Source organism: Mastomys coucha, unplaced genomic scaffold (assembly GCF_008632895.1).
Source record: "Mastomys coucha isolate ucsf_1 unplaced genomic scaffold, UCSF_Mcou_1 pScaffold20, whole genome shotgun sequence".
NCBI lineage: Eukaryota > Metazoa > Chordata > Mammalia > Rodentia > Muridae > Mastomys > Mastomys coucha.
In genome coordinates this window covers 24,221,307-24,240,950 of record NW_022196903.1, presented here as the reverse complement: position 1 = coordinate 24,240,950, position 19,644 = coordinate 24,221,307, and the positions used below count along the sequence as shown (strand labels likewise).

Genomic DNA, 19,644 nt, shown 5'->3' with positions numbered 1-19,644 from the left:
GGGGTTGGGGATGCCAGTATGCCACGGTGCATGTGTAGACTTCAAGGACGAGCTGCGGCAACATTCTCTCCTTCCACCATGTAGGTTTTGGAGATCAGATTGAGGTCATCTGACCTGTTGACCAGTGAGTGCCTTAGCTGCTAACACTAGCCCTCCAAATATATTACTGACAGTACTACAGTAATGAAATCAACTTTCTGTAATCTCAGCAAAGTCAAGACTAGTTAGTTTACCAGTGCCCAGAAACAAGGTGTGATAACATATCTTTAACCCCAACAACTGAATCACAAATTTGAGGCCAACCTAGGCTACATAGCAAGACCCGATAAATAAATCATTTCTTAGCCCCAAAGGGGCTAATAATACCATGTACCTAGAATGTGGAGCTTGGCAGTATACTACCACACAGCAATAGTCAAAAACGAATCCCTAAGCCAGAATTACCAGTCAGTTGCATTAAGAACACCAAGGAAGCAGAGCTAGTTGAACAGAGGATTGAACAGTACCATGTTTTGTTTTTTGTTTTGGCAAAAGTATAACCAGTTCATAAACACAGAGAAGAGAATGAAACCTAAGGCAGAGTGAATACTCTCATAGCAGGGCAGGGATCAGAGAGGTGGATTGTGGGCAGGAAGCCTCTTTGCCCGCTGTAATGACACCTTTAATCCCAGTACTCAAGGCAGATGGGTCTCTGAGGTCAGTCTGGGTCACTTGTCAGCTACATTATGAGTTCAAGGGCTATGTAGTGAGACTGCTTCGAAACAAAACAACCCTTCTTCCACAGTTGAATGGAGGCGAAACTGCTCAGATCTGGGCTAGGGCAGAAACAAGCACCTGGAACATAACAATAATCCCAGATCCTTGAGGCTAGGGTGGAAGGATCCTAAATTTCAAGGTCAATCTAGATTGCTTAGGGAGCTCTCACAAGCAAATCAACAGCTGCATGCAGACACTTCGTAGCCGACTTGAACTGACAACAAACAGAATCAAACAGTCACTTAGCTGGATAAGTCCCTGAGGAGAACAAGATAGGCTAGGCCTACAGGAATGCTCACTTAGACTGAGGCAGGGCTGGGAGAGGGCAGATTTCCTTTACAGAGTCCCATCAGTCACAAAACAAAATGGTTCTGGGGGTAGGGAGGGAACTATGTCACAACTCTGCCTGGGAGACCCATCTCATATGAAAGCCCGTATTACCTGTAAAGGACCCACCCAACTATATGTTAACATATACTTATCTCTAGACTACTTAAGAGTACCTAATGCAATATAATATAAATACTATAGTTGTCCTGTTTTGTTTAGGGAGAAATGACAAGAAAAACTGTCTTAATCGTGGACGTAATTACAAAGAAAATATTTTCAGCGCTGACTTAGTTTCCTTGGCATAGTGTTCTCCTGGTACATATAATGCCCTAAGTTCAATCTTGAGCACTAACAATCAAAAGCTCAACCTACGGTTGGCTGAATCCATAGGGGCAACCATGGAGGACCAAGGTTGAGTCTTGCCTAGGCTCAACTAACTAGTTAATACAGGCCCTGCCCCCAAGTTTACATTTAAACAAAACTGTTTGAGAGTTCAGTCTTGCTATGCAGCCCTGGCTGTCCTTGGAATTTTTGGCAATCCTCCTGCCTCAGCTTCCTAAATGCTGAGAATCATAGGCATATACTACCATAATGAGGTTTCTAAACAAGGCTTTGATCACTTTCTTGCTCCTAAGTTTGAAAATATTACGTTTAGACAGAAGCCTATAGGCTTAGCACTTAGAAGGTAGAGGCAGGTAGGTCAGGGAGACAAGGCCGGCCTTAGCTACATGAGACTATTTCAAAAGTAAAAATGGCCGGGTGTAGTGTTGCTCACTTTTAATCCCAGCACTAGGGAGGCAAAAGAGGCAACAGGTGTCTCTATGAGGCCAGCCTGGTCTACATAGTGACTTCCAGGACAACCAGGGCTGCACAGTGAGATCCTGCCTCAAAAATAAAAATAGAGATAAAGTTTACTTACAGATCCAGGACTTAAAACTTTTCCTTACTAATTTCAAGGGCAGGCATGTCAACAGGACACACAGTGGAAATATATTCACATTTATTGCATTAGAAAATTCATGTTTAAGCCACACAGTGGCTGGAACACCCATACCCTAAGCAGGCCTGATCATCCCATAGCCCTTTAGACATTATATACAAACACATGTGCATTATTACACCGGAGAAAGAGTGTAATATACAACTTAGACCTGGACACTGGATGATCTACCCTCTGTCTTCATAGCCAGCCCACAACACCTTAGATACTGCCCAAACAACTCTCATGGAAGAGACTCAATAGTAAACCAAGGGAAGATACTTAGGCCCAAAAGAGTCCTTTAGGACTGAGGACTGAAACAAACAGAACCAAAAACCATTCTCCCAACAGTTGGAACTGGTTCACCTCCAACCCAGAGCCACAGACAACCCACTCACTCACACCTCTACAGTTAAGTAGGCTCTTTTCCAAGGTGAGGGAACAACAAAAAAAAAAAAAAAAAAAAAAAAAAAAAAAAAAAAAAAAAAAAAAAAAAAAAAAAGCCCTGCCAGGCCTAGTAACAGTTCTTTGGAGATACTTGATGCTGCCTCTTGGGAAACGGAACATGTGGTTGGACATGCTGAAGATAATGTGTCAACGTATGGCTGATGCCTGGAGGGAGGTTTATTGCACTCCTCGGGATGGGTGGTCTGGAAGGCCCTTGGGAGGCTGTGTGTCGGCTAGTTGACCTCTGGTGATCCAGGAGCTCCCAGGCAATGGGCTCTCCAGTAAGCCTCCCAGCGACTCCATCAGTCTAACAAAGATGGAAAGCAGGGTCAAGATGACCCCCAGCACATAGAGGTTCAGCATGTACTTCATGGCGATGGTGCCCAGCTCCAGCAGGGAAGTAGAGCTGCTTTCTGCTGCTAGATCCTGTGAAGAAAGAAAGAAGAGTCTGAGTTAGTCTCAACCCTTGTTTTCTCAGGAGCAAGAGAGGCCCTGCCAGCCAGGGAGAGAGGGACAGCTGCAAGTCCGCTCCCGGCATTGCCTCCAAGTATGTATGAGCTGCAAACTCCACGAACAAATAAATACACATGCTGTTGGGATAATTTCAAGAGCACTGTTCACAGCTGTATGTCTTTATGTATGTCTCTTCCTGCTGTGTAGCCCAAGCTAGCCTCAAACTCAAGCAATCCTCTTAAGTGCTGGGCCTACAGGTACATCCCACACATCCAACTACCTTTACCTCTCTTTAAGACCATTCCCACCAAGCACAATGTACAAACCCTGTTACAGTGCCCGGACTTAACTTACATAGGAGGCAGATGGACATATAAAGAAAATTGGGTGGGAGAGATGGCTCTATGTTTAGCACCAGCTGCTCTTGCAGAGGAGCAGCCGCCACATGGCAGTTCACAACCATCTGTAACTCCAGTCCCTGGGAATCTGACATCCTTTTTTGGCCTCTACACACACACCCATGATGCACAGCAAACATACAAACAAAACATGGAGGCAAAACGCCTCCATAAATGAGTGTGTGTGTATTTCATGTATATATATATATATATTACACAAAAAAATGCTAGGTGTGGCTGGTGGTGCAAACTTGAGCTACACAGTGAGTTAAAACCACCATGAGCAACTTAGTGAAACCCTGACTCAAAAAGTAAAAAGTGGGCTGAAAATATAACTCAGTGGTATAGAGTGCTTGCCTAGCCTAGCGTAGTACCACAAGAATAAGAAAAAGGGGGCTGGTGAGATGGTTCAGTGGGTAAGAGCACCAACTGTTCTTCCAAAGGTCCTGAATTCAAATCCCAGCAACCACATGGTGGCTCACAACCCCCCTTAATGAAATCTGACACCCTCTTCTGGTGAGTCTGAAGAGAGCTACAGCGTACTTATTTATAATAATAAATAAATCTTTGTGCTGGAGTGAGCAGGGACTGAGTGAGTAGGGCTGACTGGAGTGAGCAGAGGTCCTAAAAGTCAATTCCCAACAACCAGATGAAGGCTCACAACTATCTGTACAACTACAGTGTGTACTCATATACATAAAATAAATAAATAAATCTTAAAAAAAAAAAAAAGGAATAGCCGGGCAATGGTGGTGCATGCCTTTAATCCTAGCACTTGGGAGGCAGAGGCAGCCACCTGAGTTCGAGGCCAGCCTGGTCTACAGAGTGAGTTTCAGGTCAGGACAGCCAGGGCTATACAGAGAAACCCTGTCTCAAACAAACAAACAAACAAACAAAAAAGTAATATGTCCTAGAGCAAGCAACCTGTATAAGTTTCACCTGTATTGTACATTCAAATTAATTACAAACTTCCCCCCACCCAGACACAGATTTTTTTGTGTAGCCCTGGTTGTCCTGGAACTCACTCTGTAGACCAGGCTGGCCTCGAACTCATAGAGACCCACCTGCCTCTGCCTAAGGACTGAAAGTAAAGGCGTCCACCACCCGCTTTCACCACCACCGGGGGATTTATAAACTTCTTGAATATAATATCTTCTGCCAGGCAGTGGTGGTGCACGCCTTTAATCCCAGCACTTGGGAGGCAGAGGCAGGCGGATTTCTGAGTCTGGTCTACAGAGTGAATTCCAGGACAGCCAGAGCCACACAGAGAAACCCTGTTTCGAAAAACAAAAACAAAAAACAAACAAACAAAAAATCAATATAAACGATAAGGGTGTCAAAAGCCTGTAATTCCAGCTATGAAGGAAGGAAAGGCAGAAGGAATGCCTATTTAGGGTTAGCCCGAGCTGTAGAGAATGCAAAGCTAATTTGGAGGATTTAGTGAAGCCTTGTCTCAAAAGTAAACTTAATGGCTGGTAATGCAGCCCAGGGGTACAAGGCGTACCTAGTACATACAAGATTCTAGGTTCAATCCCGAGTACCGCAAAACAAAAAAGTAGCAGACACAAAATAGCAAAAAGTCAAATCTTGTTAATTTATCCAAACATATTTGAATGCTTTCAAATAGCTCAGGCACTCTGGAAGGTATACAAGGCCACACGGCCGTCCTACAGACAAGAACCCAGCCTTCAAGGGAGCAGTTACTACACAACATTCTAATGAGGTGACAGGAAGAGAAGGCTAAGGTACTTTGGTGAAACTTTGTGGGCAAAGGTGGCCCACGGAGTTCACAGATTGGGCGACGCAGCGACGCAGAGAGGAGGAGGCTCTGGGTGCACCGCCCGGACCCGAACGCAGGTAGCCCGACCGATGGGGCAAGGGATCCAGGACTCGGCCTCTGGCCTGGGGGGTCCTGGGCCAGTTACCTCAGGAGGAAGAGTCGGGAGACGGCTGCTCACAGTCACACCAGGTCGTGCAGGAGGAAGGAAGAAGGTCGGCTGAGTCGCAACGTGGACGCTCCACGCAGGCACTGCTCAGGATAGAAATAAGTAGCAAAGAGAAACGGACCTCCCGAAGCCCCGCCCCTCCTGGGCGAGGCTCCGCCCTCGGAGACTGCGCACGCGCACCGATCCTGCACGCGCTCGCCTCGGGGCACGTCCGCTGGTCATCCTGCCCCTGTGTCAGCTTCCTCGCCGCGGAGCGCTCGGAAGTCACGGGAGGCACGCAGCCTGCAGTAGATTCACTGCAGTCCCGAGTGGACAGAATAAGGTTCAACGCCACCGGCCGCCTTCTGGAAAATCAGGAGCCAAAAGGCGCCTTTACCCCATGCCCCCATCACTGGATGCCGTACTTGACGTGAACACCACTCTTGGAGCCCGGGCATTGGGTGAAGGCCCGGCGGGGGTTCCTCCCTTCGTTCGCTTCTTTCTTTCTCTCTTTCTTTCTTTTCTTTCTTTCTTTTCTTTCTTTTTTTCTTTCTCTCTTTCTTTCTTTCTTTCTTTCTTTCTCTCTCTCTTTTTCTCTTTCTCTTTCTCTTTCTTTCTTTTTCTTTCTTTCCTTCCTTCCCTCCCTCCCTCTCTTTTTCTCTTTCTTGAGTTAGGTTCTTACGTGTACCTGCATCTGGCCCCGAGCTCTCCCGAATGAAAGTAAAATATTCCTCCTGGCTTTGGTCTCGGCTTTTTATGGCATTTGGACAAATCATCTTGCCTTCGGTGACTCCGGTCCCCAGTGAGGGCATTGGATGTTAGATGCTTTTTGTTTTCCTTAAAAAAAAAAAAAAGCTATTTTCTTTTAAAGGTGCCTTTAGCTTGAACTAGAGAGGGAGGGGGTCACGAGCTAGGCTTCATACCTGAAAACTGACCTGCCTTACCCAGTCACCTAAGGCTGGATCTCAGAAAAGATTCCTGGGATGCCCAAGAGTGGAGAAAGCCCTGGAGAATTACCGGCAGGTCTAAGTGAATGTGATAGTTTACTGCAAGGAGCGGAGTGGAGGGGTGGGTGTGGGTGAAGGGACGAGGTTTTCTCATGATTTCCGGGACAGGGGAGTCTGTAAACCCAGGCGAGAGCCAGTTCTACGCTTGGGAGAAGCCCTTGCCTCTAAGCTAATCGGAGTTGAAGGGAAGAAGCAAACTTCCGCTGTGACCTTTCCCCTACTTTTCATGACATCTGTCTGTCCCAGAGAGGGCGGGGATGCCTGGAAGAAGAGAGACAGACGTGCTGGCAGGCAGAGGAGGTGGAAACCAGCGTTCCTGAGCAACTCACATCAGTTCAGTTCATGATTATACACAGTGTCTGTGCCCCTTTACCCAGAATTCTACTTCTGGGGATTATCCCTCAGGTAAACTCCCACTTGTGGAGAATGAACTTCTCAGCACTGTTCACAGTGGCAAAGGACTGAGAAAGCTCATCAATAGAGGCTGGTTATATAAATCATGGGGGCATTCGTATAGGGATTGCCATAAACCAGGAAAAAAAAGGCAGTCTACATATTTAACACAGTCTCCATTGTTAAGAAAAGGTAAGTATAGGGGCTGGAATATCTGGTCCAACACCACACCCATAATCCCAGGGGTTGGGAGGTGGATGAAGGAGGACCAGTATTCGACTATTCAGCCTGGGCTACAAGCAACACTATCTTAATACAGAATGGGAAGCAGGCAGATCTCTGAGTTCAAGGCCAGCTTGGTCTACAGAGTGACTTTCAGGATAGCAGTGCTTCACACAGACACCCCGTCTTGAAAAAAAGTAAAATAAATGAAACAAAAATGACTTGTATATGCTGTAACATGGATGAGACTTGTTTTGTTTTGTTTTGTTTGTTTGTTTTTTCGAGACAAGGTTTCTCTGTGTAGCCCTGGCTGTCCTGGAACTCACTCTGTAGACCAGGCTGGCCTCGAACTCAGAAATCCACCTGCCTCTGCCTCCCAAGTGCTGGGATTAAAGGCGTGGGACTGGCAGATGAGACTTTAAAAACTGTTATGCTAATTAAAAGAAAACAGAACTGGAGAGGTGGCTCAGCAGTTAAGAGCAACCCGGGTTCAGTTCCCAGCACCCATGTGGCAGCTCACAACTAGCAGTGGGGTTCACAGGTGGACAGACCTATACATGCAAGTGAAACTTTCACACAAGATAATAAAACAAACACAAACATGAGTCCATTTCGGTGACATGTCAGAATAGGTAAATCAAAAAATAAATAAATAAGTAAAGAGACAACATAGATTAGTGGTTACCGTGCTAAAAGGTAAAAGATTTTTTTCATTTTTCACCCCTTTGGTTTCTTTTTCTTTTTTTTTTTTAAGATTTTATTTATTATTACATCTAAGTACACTGTAGCTTCTTCAGACACACCAGAAGAAGGCATCAGATCTCATTATGGATGGCTGTGAGCCACTATGTGGTTGCTGGGATTTGAACTCAGGACCTTCTGAAGAGCAGTCAGTGCTCTTAACCACTGGGCCATCTCTCCAGCCCATCCCTTTGGTTTCTTATACAAGAGCTTGTTATATAAAATATGCATTAGGCTAGCCAGAAACTCAGATTGACATGCCTCTGGGCCGAGAGTTGGGATTGAAGGTGTGGATCACCATACCTGTTGGGAGCAGCCTGACTGCTCTGTCAGCCATAACTGCTTATTGGCATAAAAGCCTTGGCCTCCATGGGAATGTACTAGCCCAGCTGAAATCATCAGCTGCCTCGATGGTAAAGTACTGACCCAGCTAAGAACAAAAGACTATTAACCAACAGCCCATTTAGTACCAGCACAGATAAGAATAAATAGTTCATTAATCTTATTGATAAGTATCTAACAATCCACTTGGTTATGAAAGCCCACCTTAGATTTTGTGGTTAGACATGTACCAGTTCATTTTGCGATGAGATCATACATTTATAAGTCCTGTAGACAAGTGCTTAACTCCCAGCACAGTTAGGGGCAAAACAGTCATGCATTATGGACAGGTGCCTAGCAACCTGAACTTTTTACCTAGCCAGTTTCCTGATCCTGAGAACACCTGCATTCCCTGAAGACAAAGCGACCCTGTCCCCTCTCCTTTTCCCCCAATGCTTGTAAGAGTATATAACCTGAGCAAGAAAAATTAAAAATTGCAGCTTGATCAGACTCCTTGACTTGCTGTCATTCCTTTGCATCCCCTGTCTCACTTTCTCTTCCAGGTGACCCCGCTAGTCCCTGCTCAACTGCCCCTCGAGAGAGCAGCAGGGCACATACCCACATGCGGCTTCTTTTTCTGGTGGGTGAGAAAATGTTCTGAAATCAGTAGTAATAGTTGCACAGCCTGTGAACGCACTCAAACCCACTGAATTACATGCTTCATTTGAAAGCTGAGCCTTGGACTGGGGATCTGACTCTGTTGGTGAGTGTTTGCCTACCACGCTCAAGTCCTAGGTTCAGTCCCCAGTGTTGCAGAAAGCAGGTGTGATGGCACACGCCTGTAATTCCAACACTTGGGATGTGGAGGATAAACATTTCAGGGCTGTTTTTATGCCTTTTGTGAAGGCAACTTGGGGGCTTTCTGGGACCTTATTTAGCTTATCTTCTCCAACCCTTCGTGTGCGCACACACACCAGAAATTGTGAAATTTGTTCCATGTATTATATCAGAATAGAGTCAGATTATTAACTTTTGAGTCAGAGTCTGGCTGGCCAACTCTTCATCTCTTCCTCGCTCTCCCAAAATTCTGTGATTACAGGCCTAGGTGATCGCCTCCTGACAAGAACATTCTTTGTTTTGTAAAGAGTGAGATGAGGTCATCTTCAGATAACAAAAACAGAACCCATGAGCCTTTACGAAGGAAATCTCTGGCATGTTTAAGAAAAAAAAAAACTGAGCCAGGCAATGGTGGTACACACCTTTAATCCCAGCACTTGGGAGGCAGAGGCAGGCGGATTTCTGAATTTGAGGCCAGCATGGTCTACAGAGTGAGTTCCAGGACAGCCAGGGCTACACAGAGAAACCCTGTCTCAAAAAAACAAAAAACAAAACAAAACAAAATAAAAAACCTGAGGTCAAAAGGAAATGAGCTGCCATAAGAAAGTGGCTAAATATTTAGAAAACACATCCAAATTATGGTGATTCAAAACTATTTTTAATAATAATGATTAGTGTGGGAAAGTAAAGATAAGATGAACTAAGAAAACCCTGGTAAACATTTAAGAAGGCAACAGGAAACTGAGTGTGGTGTTGAATATCCATAGTCCTAGTACTGGCAAGTCCGAGGCTGGAGGGCCGTTCCAAGGTCAGCTTCAACTGTATGAGTTCAAAGCCAGCCTAAGCTACTGGGGCCAGCCTAGGCTACTGAGGCCTTCTGTCTTGGTTAATCCTGATTATCAACTTGATGGAATTTAGAAACCCCACATAAACAACTCCTGGGTTAGTCTGTAAGGGAGTTCCTGGATTAGGTTAATTGTAGTAAGGGTCCCGGACTGAATGGAGAGAGCCGAACGACAGTGTTGGTGCAGTGTTCCCAGCTGCCTCATGCTCTTTCTGCCAGTCTTTGCCATGATGGACTGGTACCCCTAAATTCTACCCCAAAATAAGCTTCCAAGGTGCCTTTATCAGGATACCTTATTATAGTGATAGGAAAGTGACTGCCACACTCTATTTCACGATGGTTTTGTCAGACTACTTTATTAAAGTAATAGAAAAAGTATCTACCATACACTAATTCACAGTAGGGATGGAAGCCTTAGGGGACAGAGATAGAAGTGAGCCAGTCTTTTTATTTGGGAGGGAAGTAGATATTCGCTTTAGACTTTTTATATCTTCAAATGAAATACTAGCCAGGCTTAGTGGCATTTAATCCCAACACTCACAAGACAGAGGCAGGTGGATCTCTATGAGTTTGAGGTCAGCCTGGACAGCCAAAACTACATAACCTCTCTCTCTCTCTCAAAAAAAAAAGAAAGAAAGAAAGAAAGAAAGCAAGAAAGAAAGAAAGAAAGAGAAAAAGAAAGAAGAAAGAAGAAAAAATAAAATCCTTAGGATAGATAGATCTCACTCTTGTTCCCTATCTTGAAATTTTCAGTTTCCAAGCCATTAAGTAGAGCAGAGCAAAGTTTCAGCTCTTCACAAGTAGCTGCAGCAAGCTGAGGGGCTGAGGCAGGCTATTACCTGAAGCTGTGTGTGAAGCTAGCTGGGTCACATCCTGATCCTAACTAACACTGAGGAGACTGAGATAGCACAGAGAGTTCGGGGCCAACTCCAGCGACATAGCCAGACCTGGCATGGGCAGGGGTTGGGGGAGGAAGTAAAGAAGGAAGGAAGAAAATAAAAGAGGGGGAAAAAGTCAACACTAAACAAAACAATCCCCCCAGCAGTTTCTGCCCTGGACAGGAGGCTGTGTGACCCAGAACGTAAAAGTCTTCTGTCCACCGCTGGGTCCTCCGGGTTAGACATGTTCACTGAGTGCTGGGTGAGTGAGTGGAGCGATGATTGGGGTGACACTTCTGGGTCCTACCTAAAAGCCATTGCTCACAATACCCTTCCTAAACAGCCTCTCTGTTTCAGTACCAGACTGCCCCCCACCCCCAGCTCCCTTCCTTGGCTTCCGTATCTCCCTAGTGCTCAACACCAGCAAATCCATCTCATTTGTGGACTACTTTCTCCCACTAGATTGTATGTAGCTCTGTGAAAATGATGGCTGTTCCGAAAATTGCTACATACCTAATCCCAGAACGATGCCTGGCGTACAGTAGGTGCTTTTGTATTTGCTAAGTGAACCATATAAATAAATTGTTTTTGTTGTGCTTTTTGTTTTTTTAAGGCAGAGTCTCACTCTAGAGCCCATACCAGCCTGAAATCCACTATATAGTGTAGCTTGGCTTTAAACTCATGTCAGTCTTTCAGCCACCTGAGTGCTGGGGCTATAGGTGTGAACCAATACACACAGCTCTATCAGTATTTGTTATACATTTTATCCTGAGTCACACGATGATAATTTATCTTCCAAGTTTCCCCAGTTATAATCCACACCAATTTAATAATATTCTGAAAATTCATTGCCTGAGCTCTTTGGTTTTTTACCCATTTAATGTCCACATGCTGGACTAACATTCTACCTCTGAACCTGCCTTAAGTCTTGACCCAGTTTCTTCATCCCATCTCACGTGTTGTTTTTCCTGTACCGTGTGAAGTAGTGAGATGCTAGCGGGAGTGAGAGGAAAGGCCATGGCAAGGTGTGGAGAGCAGGGGTGGGGTGAGGTTGGGGAGAGGGGAAGGGCAGCTAGAGGAGGCACCAAGAGCTGCACAGAGGGCACCCAATGTAAACAGTGACTTCACCAGCCTATCTGGGTCAGTAACCTCAATCCAGAATCTGGCTCTTTTACAACTAAACACGGAGCCGAGGCAAGTCACTCCTCCAGTTCTAACTCACTCTTAGTTTCTTCATCAGAACAGCCTGGTGTGGAGTCAGGAGCCACCAGCACCACAGGCCCCTCTGCCCCAGGTCCATTGGGGGAATATTGGTGAATAATGCAGTGTGGGAGAGAATCCAGGGTTCAAAATGACACCTGGACTGTCTCAGCAGGTAAAGTGCTGTCACCAAGCCTGTGGCCTCTACCAGTCCTTGGAACATACATGATGGAAGGAGAGGACTGGTTTCCCTCAAGTTGCCTTCTGCACATGCACATTGTGCCACACATGTGACCACACACATAGTCATGTATACACACTTAATAAATAAAAATGTACTTTAAATAAACCACACCAGTCATCCCAGTGCCTAGGAGGCCAAGCCAGAAGACTCATGAGTTTGAGACCAATTTGGGCTATATAGATATTGTTGGGGAAAACTGAGATTGAAAAAGAAAGGGTCCTGAGAGCTTGTGCACATGTGTGTGTGTGTGTGTGTGTGTGTGTGTGTGTGTATGCACAAGTTTGCACAGGTGCCAGGATTTGGCCTTGTTGATTTGCTTTGTGGATCCCAATGTGTTGTTCCCTGGCTGGGCTGGAACTCACTATGTATCCAGGTTGATCCCAAACTCTCAGACACCTGTCTGCCTCTGCCTTTTGAGTCCTGAGATTAATGGTGTGTGCCACCACACCTGGCAAACGTGACGTGTCTTTTTTTCAGTTGCTCTCCACTATATTTATTTTATGTGCCTGGATGTTTCTCCTGCATGTATGTCTGTGTACCATATGAGTGCCTGATGACCTCAGAGGCCAGAAGAAGACATTAAACCCCCTAGCACTAGAATTGCACATAGTGGGGAGTCAAACCTGTCCTCTGGAGGAGCAGCCGATGTCCTTAGCCACCAAACCATCTCACCAGCACAGAGCTTTTATCTTTTCAAAGACAGTCTCATATAGCTCAGGTTAGCCTCAAATTCGACAGGCATCTGAGGCTGGCTCCTGAACTCCTGATCTTCTTGTCTCCATCTCCTAAGTGCTGGGATTACAGGTGTGGACCACCAAGCCAGATCGACTTCAAAAACTACAGAACAGTAAAATTAACGTTTAGTAATTAGTCAGTGCTCTACAAAATCTTACTTGTCTATTAGACAGTTGAATTCAAAGTTGGGCATGGTGGTGCACACTGTAATCCTAGCATTTAGCCATCAGAGGCAAGACTGCTGTGAATTCAAATTCAAGATGGCCTGGTAGACCCTGGGGTGTGGGGGGAAAAAATGAAACAAAGGAGAAAAGAAAGCAAGCAACCTGACACAGTAACAACTTCCTCCGATTTTCTCTTCTCCTCTTCCTCTCAAGACAGAGGTTTAGCCCAGGCTGACTTCAAGGTGTCTATGTAGCTGAGGCTGTCCTTGAACTCAGGATCCTCTTGCTTCCACCCCCTGAATGCCAGGATCACAGGCATTAGCCACTGTGCCCAGCGTTTTTATTTGTTTTGGAAATAGGGTCTCCCTCTGTAGCCCCTGCTGGGCTGGAGCTATGTGGCCCAGATCGGCCTTGAACTGCTTCAGCTCCCTGAGTGCTGAAAGTACAGGCATGCCCACCACACCCAGCTGTGCTGAGGTCTGGAAGGTGAGGATGGGTGGATTTGGCAAGGTTATAGTTTCCTGAGTTTCCAGTGTTCTACTTTGAATGGCACTGTCACCTCTAGGTATCCATAGGAGGTTGGTTTCAAGACGTTGCAGTTGCAGCTTGTCAAGTCCCATCCATAAAATACCATGGGTTTTGCATGTGGCTTTTGCACATTCTTTTGAATACCTTAATTTAGATTAGTTATGAGCCTGCGCTCTGCATAGATTACAGCTGTATCATAAAGTGCAATGGAGAATGCTATGTAATAATAGTAGCTACACTGTATTGCTTTTAGGAAATAATACTGGGGGGTTTGGGAGAAAGCCCATACATATTCAGTATAGAACTTTATAATTAGTTCTATCAGTTCAATCCAAGGTTGCTTGAATCAAGGCTACAGAAGAGTGACAGTATTATCAGAAGAGGTAAAGGATGTTTGAAAACAACAGGTTGGTGAAAAGCTTAGCAGAGATTCAGGAGGACTCCCATCTCTGACTCAGTGGAGGCTCCTGCACAGTCCTACTGTGTACGTAACGAGCATCAGAAGACACTATGCAGGTGGAAAAGAGCCCACTGTGAGCTGCCTCCACACACACCCACTTGGCAGCTTCAGAAGAACAACACATAGACCTTCTTGCTCCGAGTCACTGAACTGAGAACCTGGGCGGAGCTTTCCTCCCATCTGTCATCTTGCCTTGAAACCCACAGTCAGCTCTGAGCATGGAGGAGGAGGAGTGGGGGGGGGCGGGGAGCCCAGGCAGATGCCAGTGGACCAGGTCTGGGTGAGCTACTCAAGGCATGGCGAGAGGCTGTGGAAGTACTGAGGAAAGTGGGCATCTTGTCAGATCAGGGAGGTGGAAGATGTGGATAGAAGTATTGGGGTGCAGTGGGGATTTCCTGTTTTGGGGGCTACTTTCATTTATAATTACTATATCACATCCTCTTTACACACACACATACACACACACACACACACACACACACACACACACACGTGCTGCATTGACTCACACTTGAACTTAACTACACTCTCTTATCCTAGCTGGTTGGCAACTCTGTCCCAGCCAGATGCCCAGACATTTCTCCTGCCTGCTGCCTAACCCTGTGACTCTGTTCCAAGTTGGCTAGAGTGGAAGATGGAGGCTTGTCCTGCTGCCTTCTGACCCAGCCAAGAAGGACAGAAGCTGCTGCTGTGAGAGGCAGAAAGAGGAAAGAGGGGCCAGAGAGAGGGCTAAACCAGTCAAGCGCTTGCCCTGCAAGCTTGATGAACTGAGTTCAACCCCCAGAACTGGAAGGAGAGACCCAGCTCTAAAGTTGTCCTCTGAACTCCACATGCACACTATAGCACGCCCCCACCCACACCATACACAATAATATTTATCATTAAAAGACAGTTTGGGGATTTAGCTCAGTGCTAAAGCTGCTAGAGCAGTTGCTTAGCAGGTACTAGGCCTGGCCTGAATCCTCAGCTGGGGATGGGAAGAAGGACTCTCTGACTCTTTGTTTCCCCTTTCCTGACAAACTTCTCTTTACTCTCGGCTTAGTAGCAGACTCTCTGCAGACATTTCCTGATGACTTCAATGAAGGTGCTGCAGCCCTTGCAAAGTGCTGTGTCTCCATTCCCTGTCCCCTAGAACCTGAAGGCAGACAGACAATGCTGTTTGCTGTCTCTCAGTTCTCCTTGCCCTGGATTCACTTGGTTATGCCATTCAGGGTTTATGTCTCTCAGCTGATGGGCATGTGTTGTCTAAAGAGCCATTTTACTGCTTTTAAAGGTATTACAGAAATATGCTAGAAAATGCACAACAACAGTGGTGGGGTAACTTGCCCAGCATGTGTGAAGCTCTGGGTTCCATCTAGAGCACAGAGAAGGAGGAGAAGGAGGAGGAGAAGGAAGAGGAGGAGGAGGAGGAGGAGGAGGAGGAGGAGGAGGAGGAGGAAGAGAAGAGTAAGGCAAGGGAAAAGAAAATAATTAGGATTGTTCTGAGAGGTTTAAGATTTTTATTCTTGGGGTGGTGGTGGCGCACGCCTTTAATCCTAGCACTTGGGAGGCAGAGGCAGGCAGATTTCCGAGTTCGAGGCCAGCCTGGTCTACAGAGTAAGTACCAGGACAGCTGGGGCTACAGAGAGAAACCCTGTCTCGAAAAACCAAAACAAAAACAAACAAAAAACAAAAACAAAAAAACAAAAAAAAGATTTTTATTCTTATTTGCGTTATTATTATTATTATTATTATTATTATTATTATTATTAACAGGCTATCTCTGTGTAGCCTGGCTGTCCTAGAACTCACTCTGTAGACCAGACTGGCCTCGAGCTTGGAGATTTATCTGCTTCTGTCTCCCAAGTGCTGGGATTAAAGGCACACACCACAACTACTGCCTAACTCAGTGGTTTTTAAATATCACGGATTTGTTCAACTGTTAGTACTAAATCCAGAACATCTCATCTTCCTCAAAAGATGCCTCACACTGGTTAGTGTCACCCCCTATATCCCCCTCTCCTGGCTTCTGCCAACTGCTAATCTACTGAGTCTTTTTAGATATTAAGATCTGCATACAAGTTGCAAACATTTTACCTAATCTGAACCTGTCCATTCCACCTAAGTCACTGGTGCCCAGTCACTCCCCATCCTAGAGCATCAAGCAAACTAAGTCTCTTAAGAGTTAAAGGTCAACCTGGGCTACATAACTCCAGGCCAGTGAGAGAATAAGACTCTGTCTCAAACAAAACAAAAGGCAGCTTTTTAGAAACTCAGTGTGGGAACTCTCTTCAAAGTAAATTTGCTTGATGGGCAGTTGATCCATCCAGCCCAGGAGACACTCCGAGTCAATATGTTAGGACAGGTGTGTGTATACTGCAAACCTTTGTACCTGTCATAACTCAGAGCTGTTGACATTCTTATTGTCTTCGTCACTCTTTGTGGCCTGTAATGTCTGGGATAAGGACAATGGCTTTCACAGCTCATGGCACAGGTCTCTGAATCAGTAGCATATGATGTTGGTGGTTTTGCACCTGAGACCAAGTGTAGCCTATCACTGCAGTAGATTTAGGTTCCGGCCTGGGGTGTAGCTCAGTAACACAGACCTTACCTCATGTGTTCAAAGCTTTGGGTTTCCCGAGCACTTCTAGTTTTTCTCAGCCAGACAAGAAGGCAAGTCTCCACTTTGCTCATTCCTCAAGCCCACACACCTTCCTATAAAAGGGGTGCACTGTGAAAGCTCCCGAGTGTCTCCCGAGGAGAAGACTTAATTTATGAGAACCTCAGAGGGAAAAGATAGAAATTCAAAGAATTTCCAACTTCTAAACACAAGTCGAGGACCAGACAGTATTCAAGTGCAATAACCAATCCCATAGTGGCCAGTCCCTAGAGTCACATCGCCCCACTGACCAAGGACGAATATTTTTAGGTGCCAGACAGGACAGAAAAAATGCCAATATTATCAGATCCCAGGGGCTGTCCTCAGCCTGCCCTTGAAGCCGGGACACCTAGGCCTACCAGGGTAAGCCAGACAACAGACCCCGCTCTGGGCAGAGGGTTGATCCCCTGCCTCTCTTCTCTCCCTAGCATTGCCATCTACTGTAGTTGGATTTTTCTCCTCCAGGGCTGACCATCCACTCTGTTCCAAAGCAGGGAGATCCCCGTGCGAGATTCCCAGTTTTTCTATCTATATTCCTCAGCTGAGGACATGTGACTGTCCCATCAAACTGTGCAGCTAGCTGTCTCTCCTGGCCTCCTCCTCATCCAAAACAGGCTTAACCTAGATCTGCAATTGTGCTTTCTTGAAACAGGACAGGCAGAAACCGTTTCTATGTTCTAAATGAAAGCACGGGGGCTGGTGAGATGGCTCAGCGATGGATAAGAGCACTGACTGCTCTTCAGAAGGTCCCGAGTTCAGATCCCAACAACCACATGGTGTCTCACAACCACCCTGGTGCGTCTGAAGACAGCTACAGTGAATTACACCGGAAGCGGGCAGGAGCAAGTGGGGCCAGCAGAGGTCCTGAGTTCAATTCCCAGCAGCCACGCACATGATGGCTCACAGCCATCTGTACAGCTACAGTGTACTCATACACATAAAATAAATAAAATAAATCTTAAAAAAAAAAAAGTTAGCTATTTGGGAGAAGAAATTTGGGATATGAGATAATAAATTGGGGGTATTAATTTGGCCTGGGTTCCCAACATTTCCCCTAATTTTTTGTTTTTGTTTTTGGCATAAGCTATCCTTGAACCTCTGATCTCTTGATTCTGCCCCCCCAAGTATTGGGATTACAGACATTCTCTACTATGCTCACCCAGTCCCTAATCTTTCACTTAAGTTTTTTTTGGGGGAAAGGGTGGATTTTTTTCTAAAAAAAATGAACTTTTTATTTACATTTTTGGGGGAGGGGTGGATTTTTTCAGTCCCTGGCCACCGCCATGTGTGTACAGATACCATCACGCCCTTCCTGATGAACACCCCAAGGAAATCACCCAGCTGTTTCTGAGTCCCAGGGCTGCGATTTGGCTGTTGAAACTTATTTACTATATAAGTATGATTTATCATTTGTATCATGAAAAAAGGAATAAAAATAGTGAGTAAGTAAATCTTAGATCAACTGTGACAACCGCGGCATGTGGCAAAGCTCAGGTGCATTAGGCAAAAAGAGCAGGAGGGAAAGTGGAAGTGATTTCTAGAAAATATATAAATTTCTGTTTAACATGGCTACACATTAGGAAACAGCAGTAAAAAGAGGATTTAATAATATCTATGTGACTACAAAATCAATTGTGAAAATGTGAAATATAAGTATTATGCTAATATTAGAATATTAAAGACCATATAATGACATTGTGAGGTGCTTATGAGACAGTTAGAGATGGTAAAATGCCACTTCATTTTTAAGGAAATGAAGCATCCTACATCTCAAAACTCACTCAGTAGCTCTGTACTTCACCTTGGACTGGAATGCTAAACATATTCCTCAGTACAGTGTATCTGCATTTCAAGACAGAGCTAGCCCGGGTTAGAGAGACCCTGACTCAAAAAAATAAATCAATAAACAAAACAAGAAATGAAATTTAAACTAACCAACAAAACAAAACCAAAAGCCAAACTGTGTCTGGTATAGCCCTGACTGGCCTCAAACTCACTTTGTAACCCAGGGAAACCTTGAGCTTCTAGTCCTTCAGCCCCTTACGTGCTGGGATTGAAGGCATCTGCTACCATGTCTGACAATGAAGTGCTCGGATGGGACCCGTCGCTCTCCTTCCATTTCTTTTCTATCTTTAGTTTCTTTCCCAATCCTTCCCCCAACATCCACTCTTTTTATTGGGTTATCTTTGTACTGATTATCCAAAAAGAAAAATCTGAGCCTGACAAAGGCATGATGGCACATGCCTGTGATCCAAGCATTATAGAGGTTAAGGTATATGGATTTCAAGTTCAAGGCCAGCCTGGCCTATATAGGAAGGTCTTATCACAAACAAACAAGCAAATCAAACTGTCATGACATCAATGGCTAACCCAATACACTTACTTGCCTAACTATCTTAGCGACGTTATCCTCTGAGCTTGGGATGTGTGCCAGGGTCATCTGGTGACTAAAATGGTGGCTACAGCCATGAAGGCAGAGCTTTATCAAGCTGGATCACTACAGCTCAGAGGAACATTTGGAGACTGGACTACTTGTCCTGTAGGGCTCTGCCTTCTACAGTTCTAGAGGCTTGATGGTACCACCACCCTTAGACGATAAAGCTGTGTAACTTATCATTTAAATTGATACATGATTCACATATGCAATAAAATGTTTTGACAAAACTGTTACATGTTGTTATAACTCATTAAGAATTAGCAAGACTCATGAAAAATTAACACATTACATTAAAAAATTTTTTTTGGATTTATTTATGTGTTTTGCCTCTATATACATGTGGGCTCCACGCCCATGTCTAGTGCCCTTGGAGGTCAGAAGAAGATATCAGATCTCCTGCAACTAGAGTTATGGTTGGTTGCGAGCCACCACGTGGGTGCTAGGAACCAAACCTGGGTCCTCTCCAAAACCAGCCAGTGCTTTTCACAGCTGAGCCATGTCTCTAGCTCCAGACACATACACGTTTGTTAACTGCCATTCATTCCAATGAGAAATCAGCCTGCCCACGCTCGTGTGGATTGCTCACTGTGCTTGCTTGGTTTCTCTCGTATCCAATAGTCCACTTGGGGATTCAGTGGGTGACAACGGATAGTGGGGGTGGGGAGCTGTAGAGTCAGCTCTAGGGCAGCTAGTTAGGGGATTGCAAA

The 19,644-nt window shown here is 45.3% G+C and overlaps 1 protein-coding gene and 1 long non-coding RNA gene across 2 annotated transcripts in view; one reads left to right on the top strand and one right to left on the bottom strand.

Annotated features, from left to right (window-relative positions):
• Positions 1-3,122, top strand: part of LOC116098657 — a 7,885-nt gene extending 4,763 nt beyond the window's left edge. The window contains exon 3 of the long non-coding RNA XR_004121901.1: positions 2,991-3,122. This is a non-coding gene — a long non-coding RNA (uncharacterized LOC116098657). The remainder of the gene's footprint in view (positions 1-2,990) is intronic.
• Positions 2,672-5,488, bottom strand: Hilpda (hypoxia inducible lipid droplet associated). The gene is made up of 2 exons (XM_031381346.1): positions 5,289-5,488; positions 2,672-2,938 (listed from the first exon to the last, which is right to left on the bottom strand). The coding sequence occupies exon 2, from the start codon at positions 2,882-2,884 to the stop codon at positions 2,690-2,692; it is 195 nt and encodes a 64-aa protein (XP_031237206.1). The 5' UTR covers positions 2,885-2,938; positions 5,289-5,488; the 3' UTR covers positions 2,672-2,689.
• Positions 5,489-19,644: the final 14,156 nt, after the last annotated feature.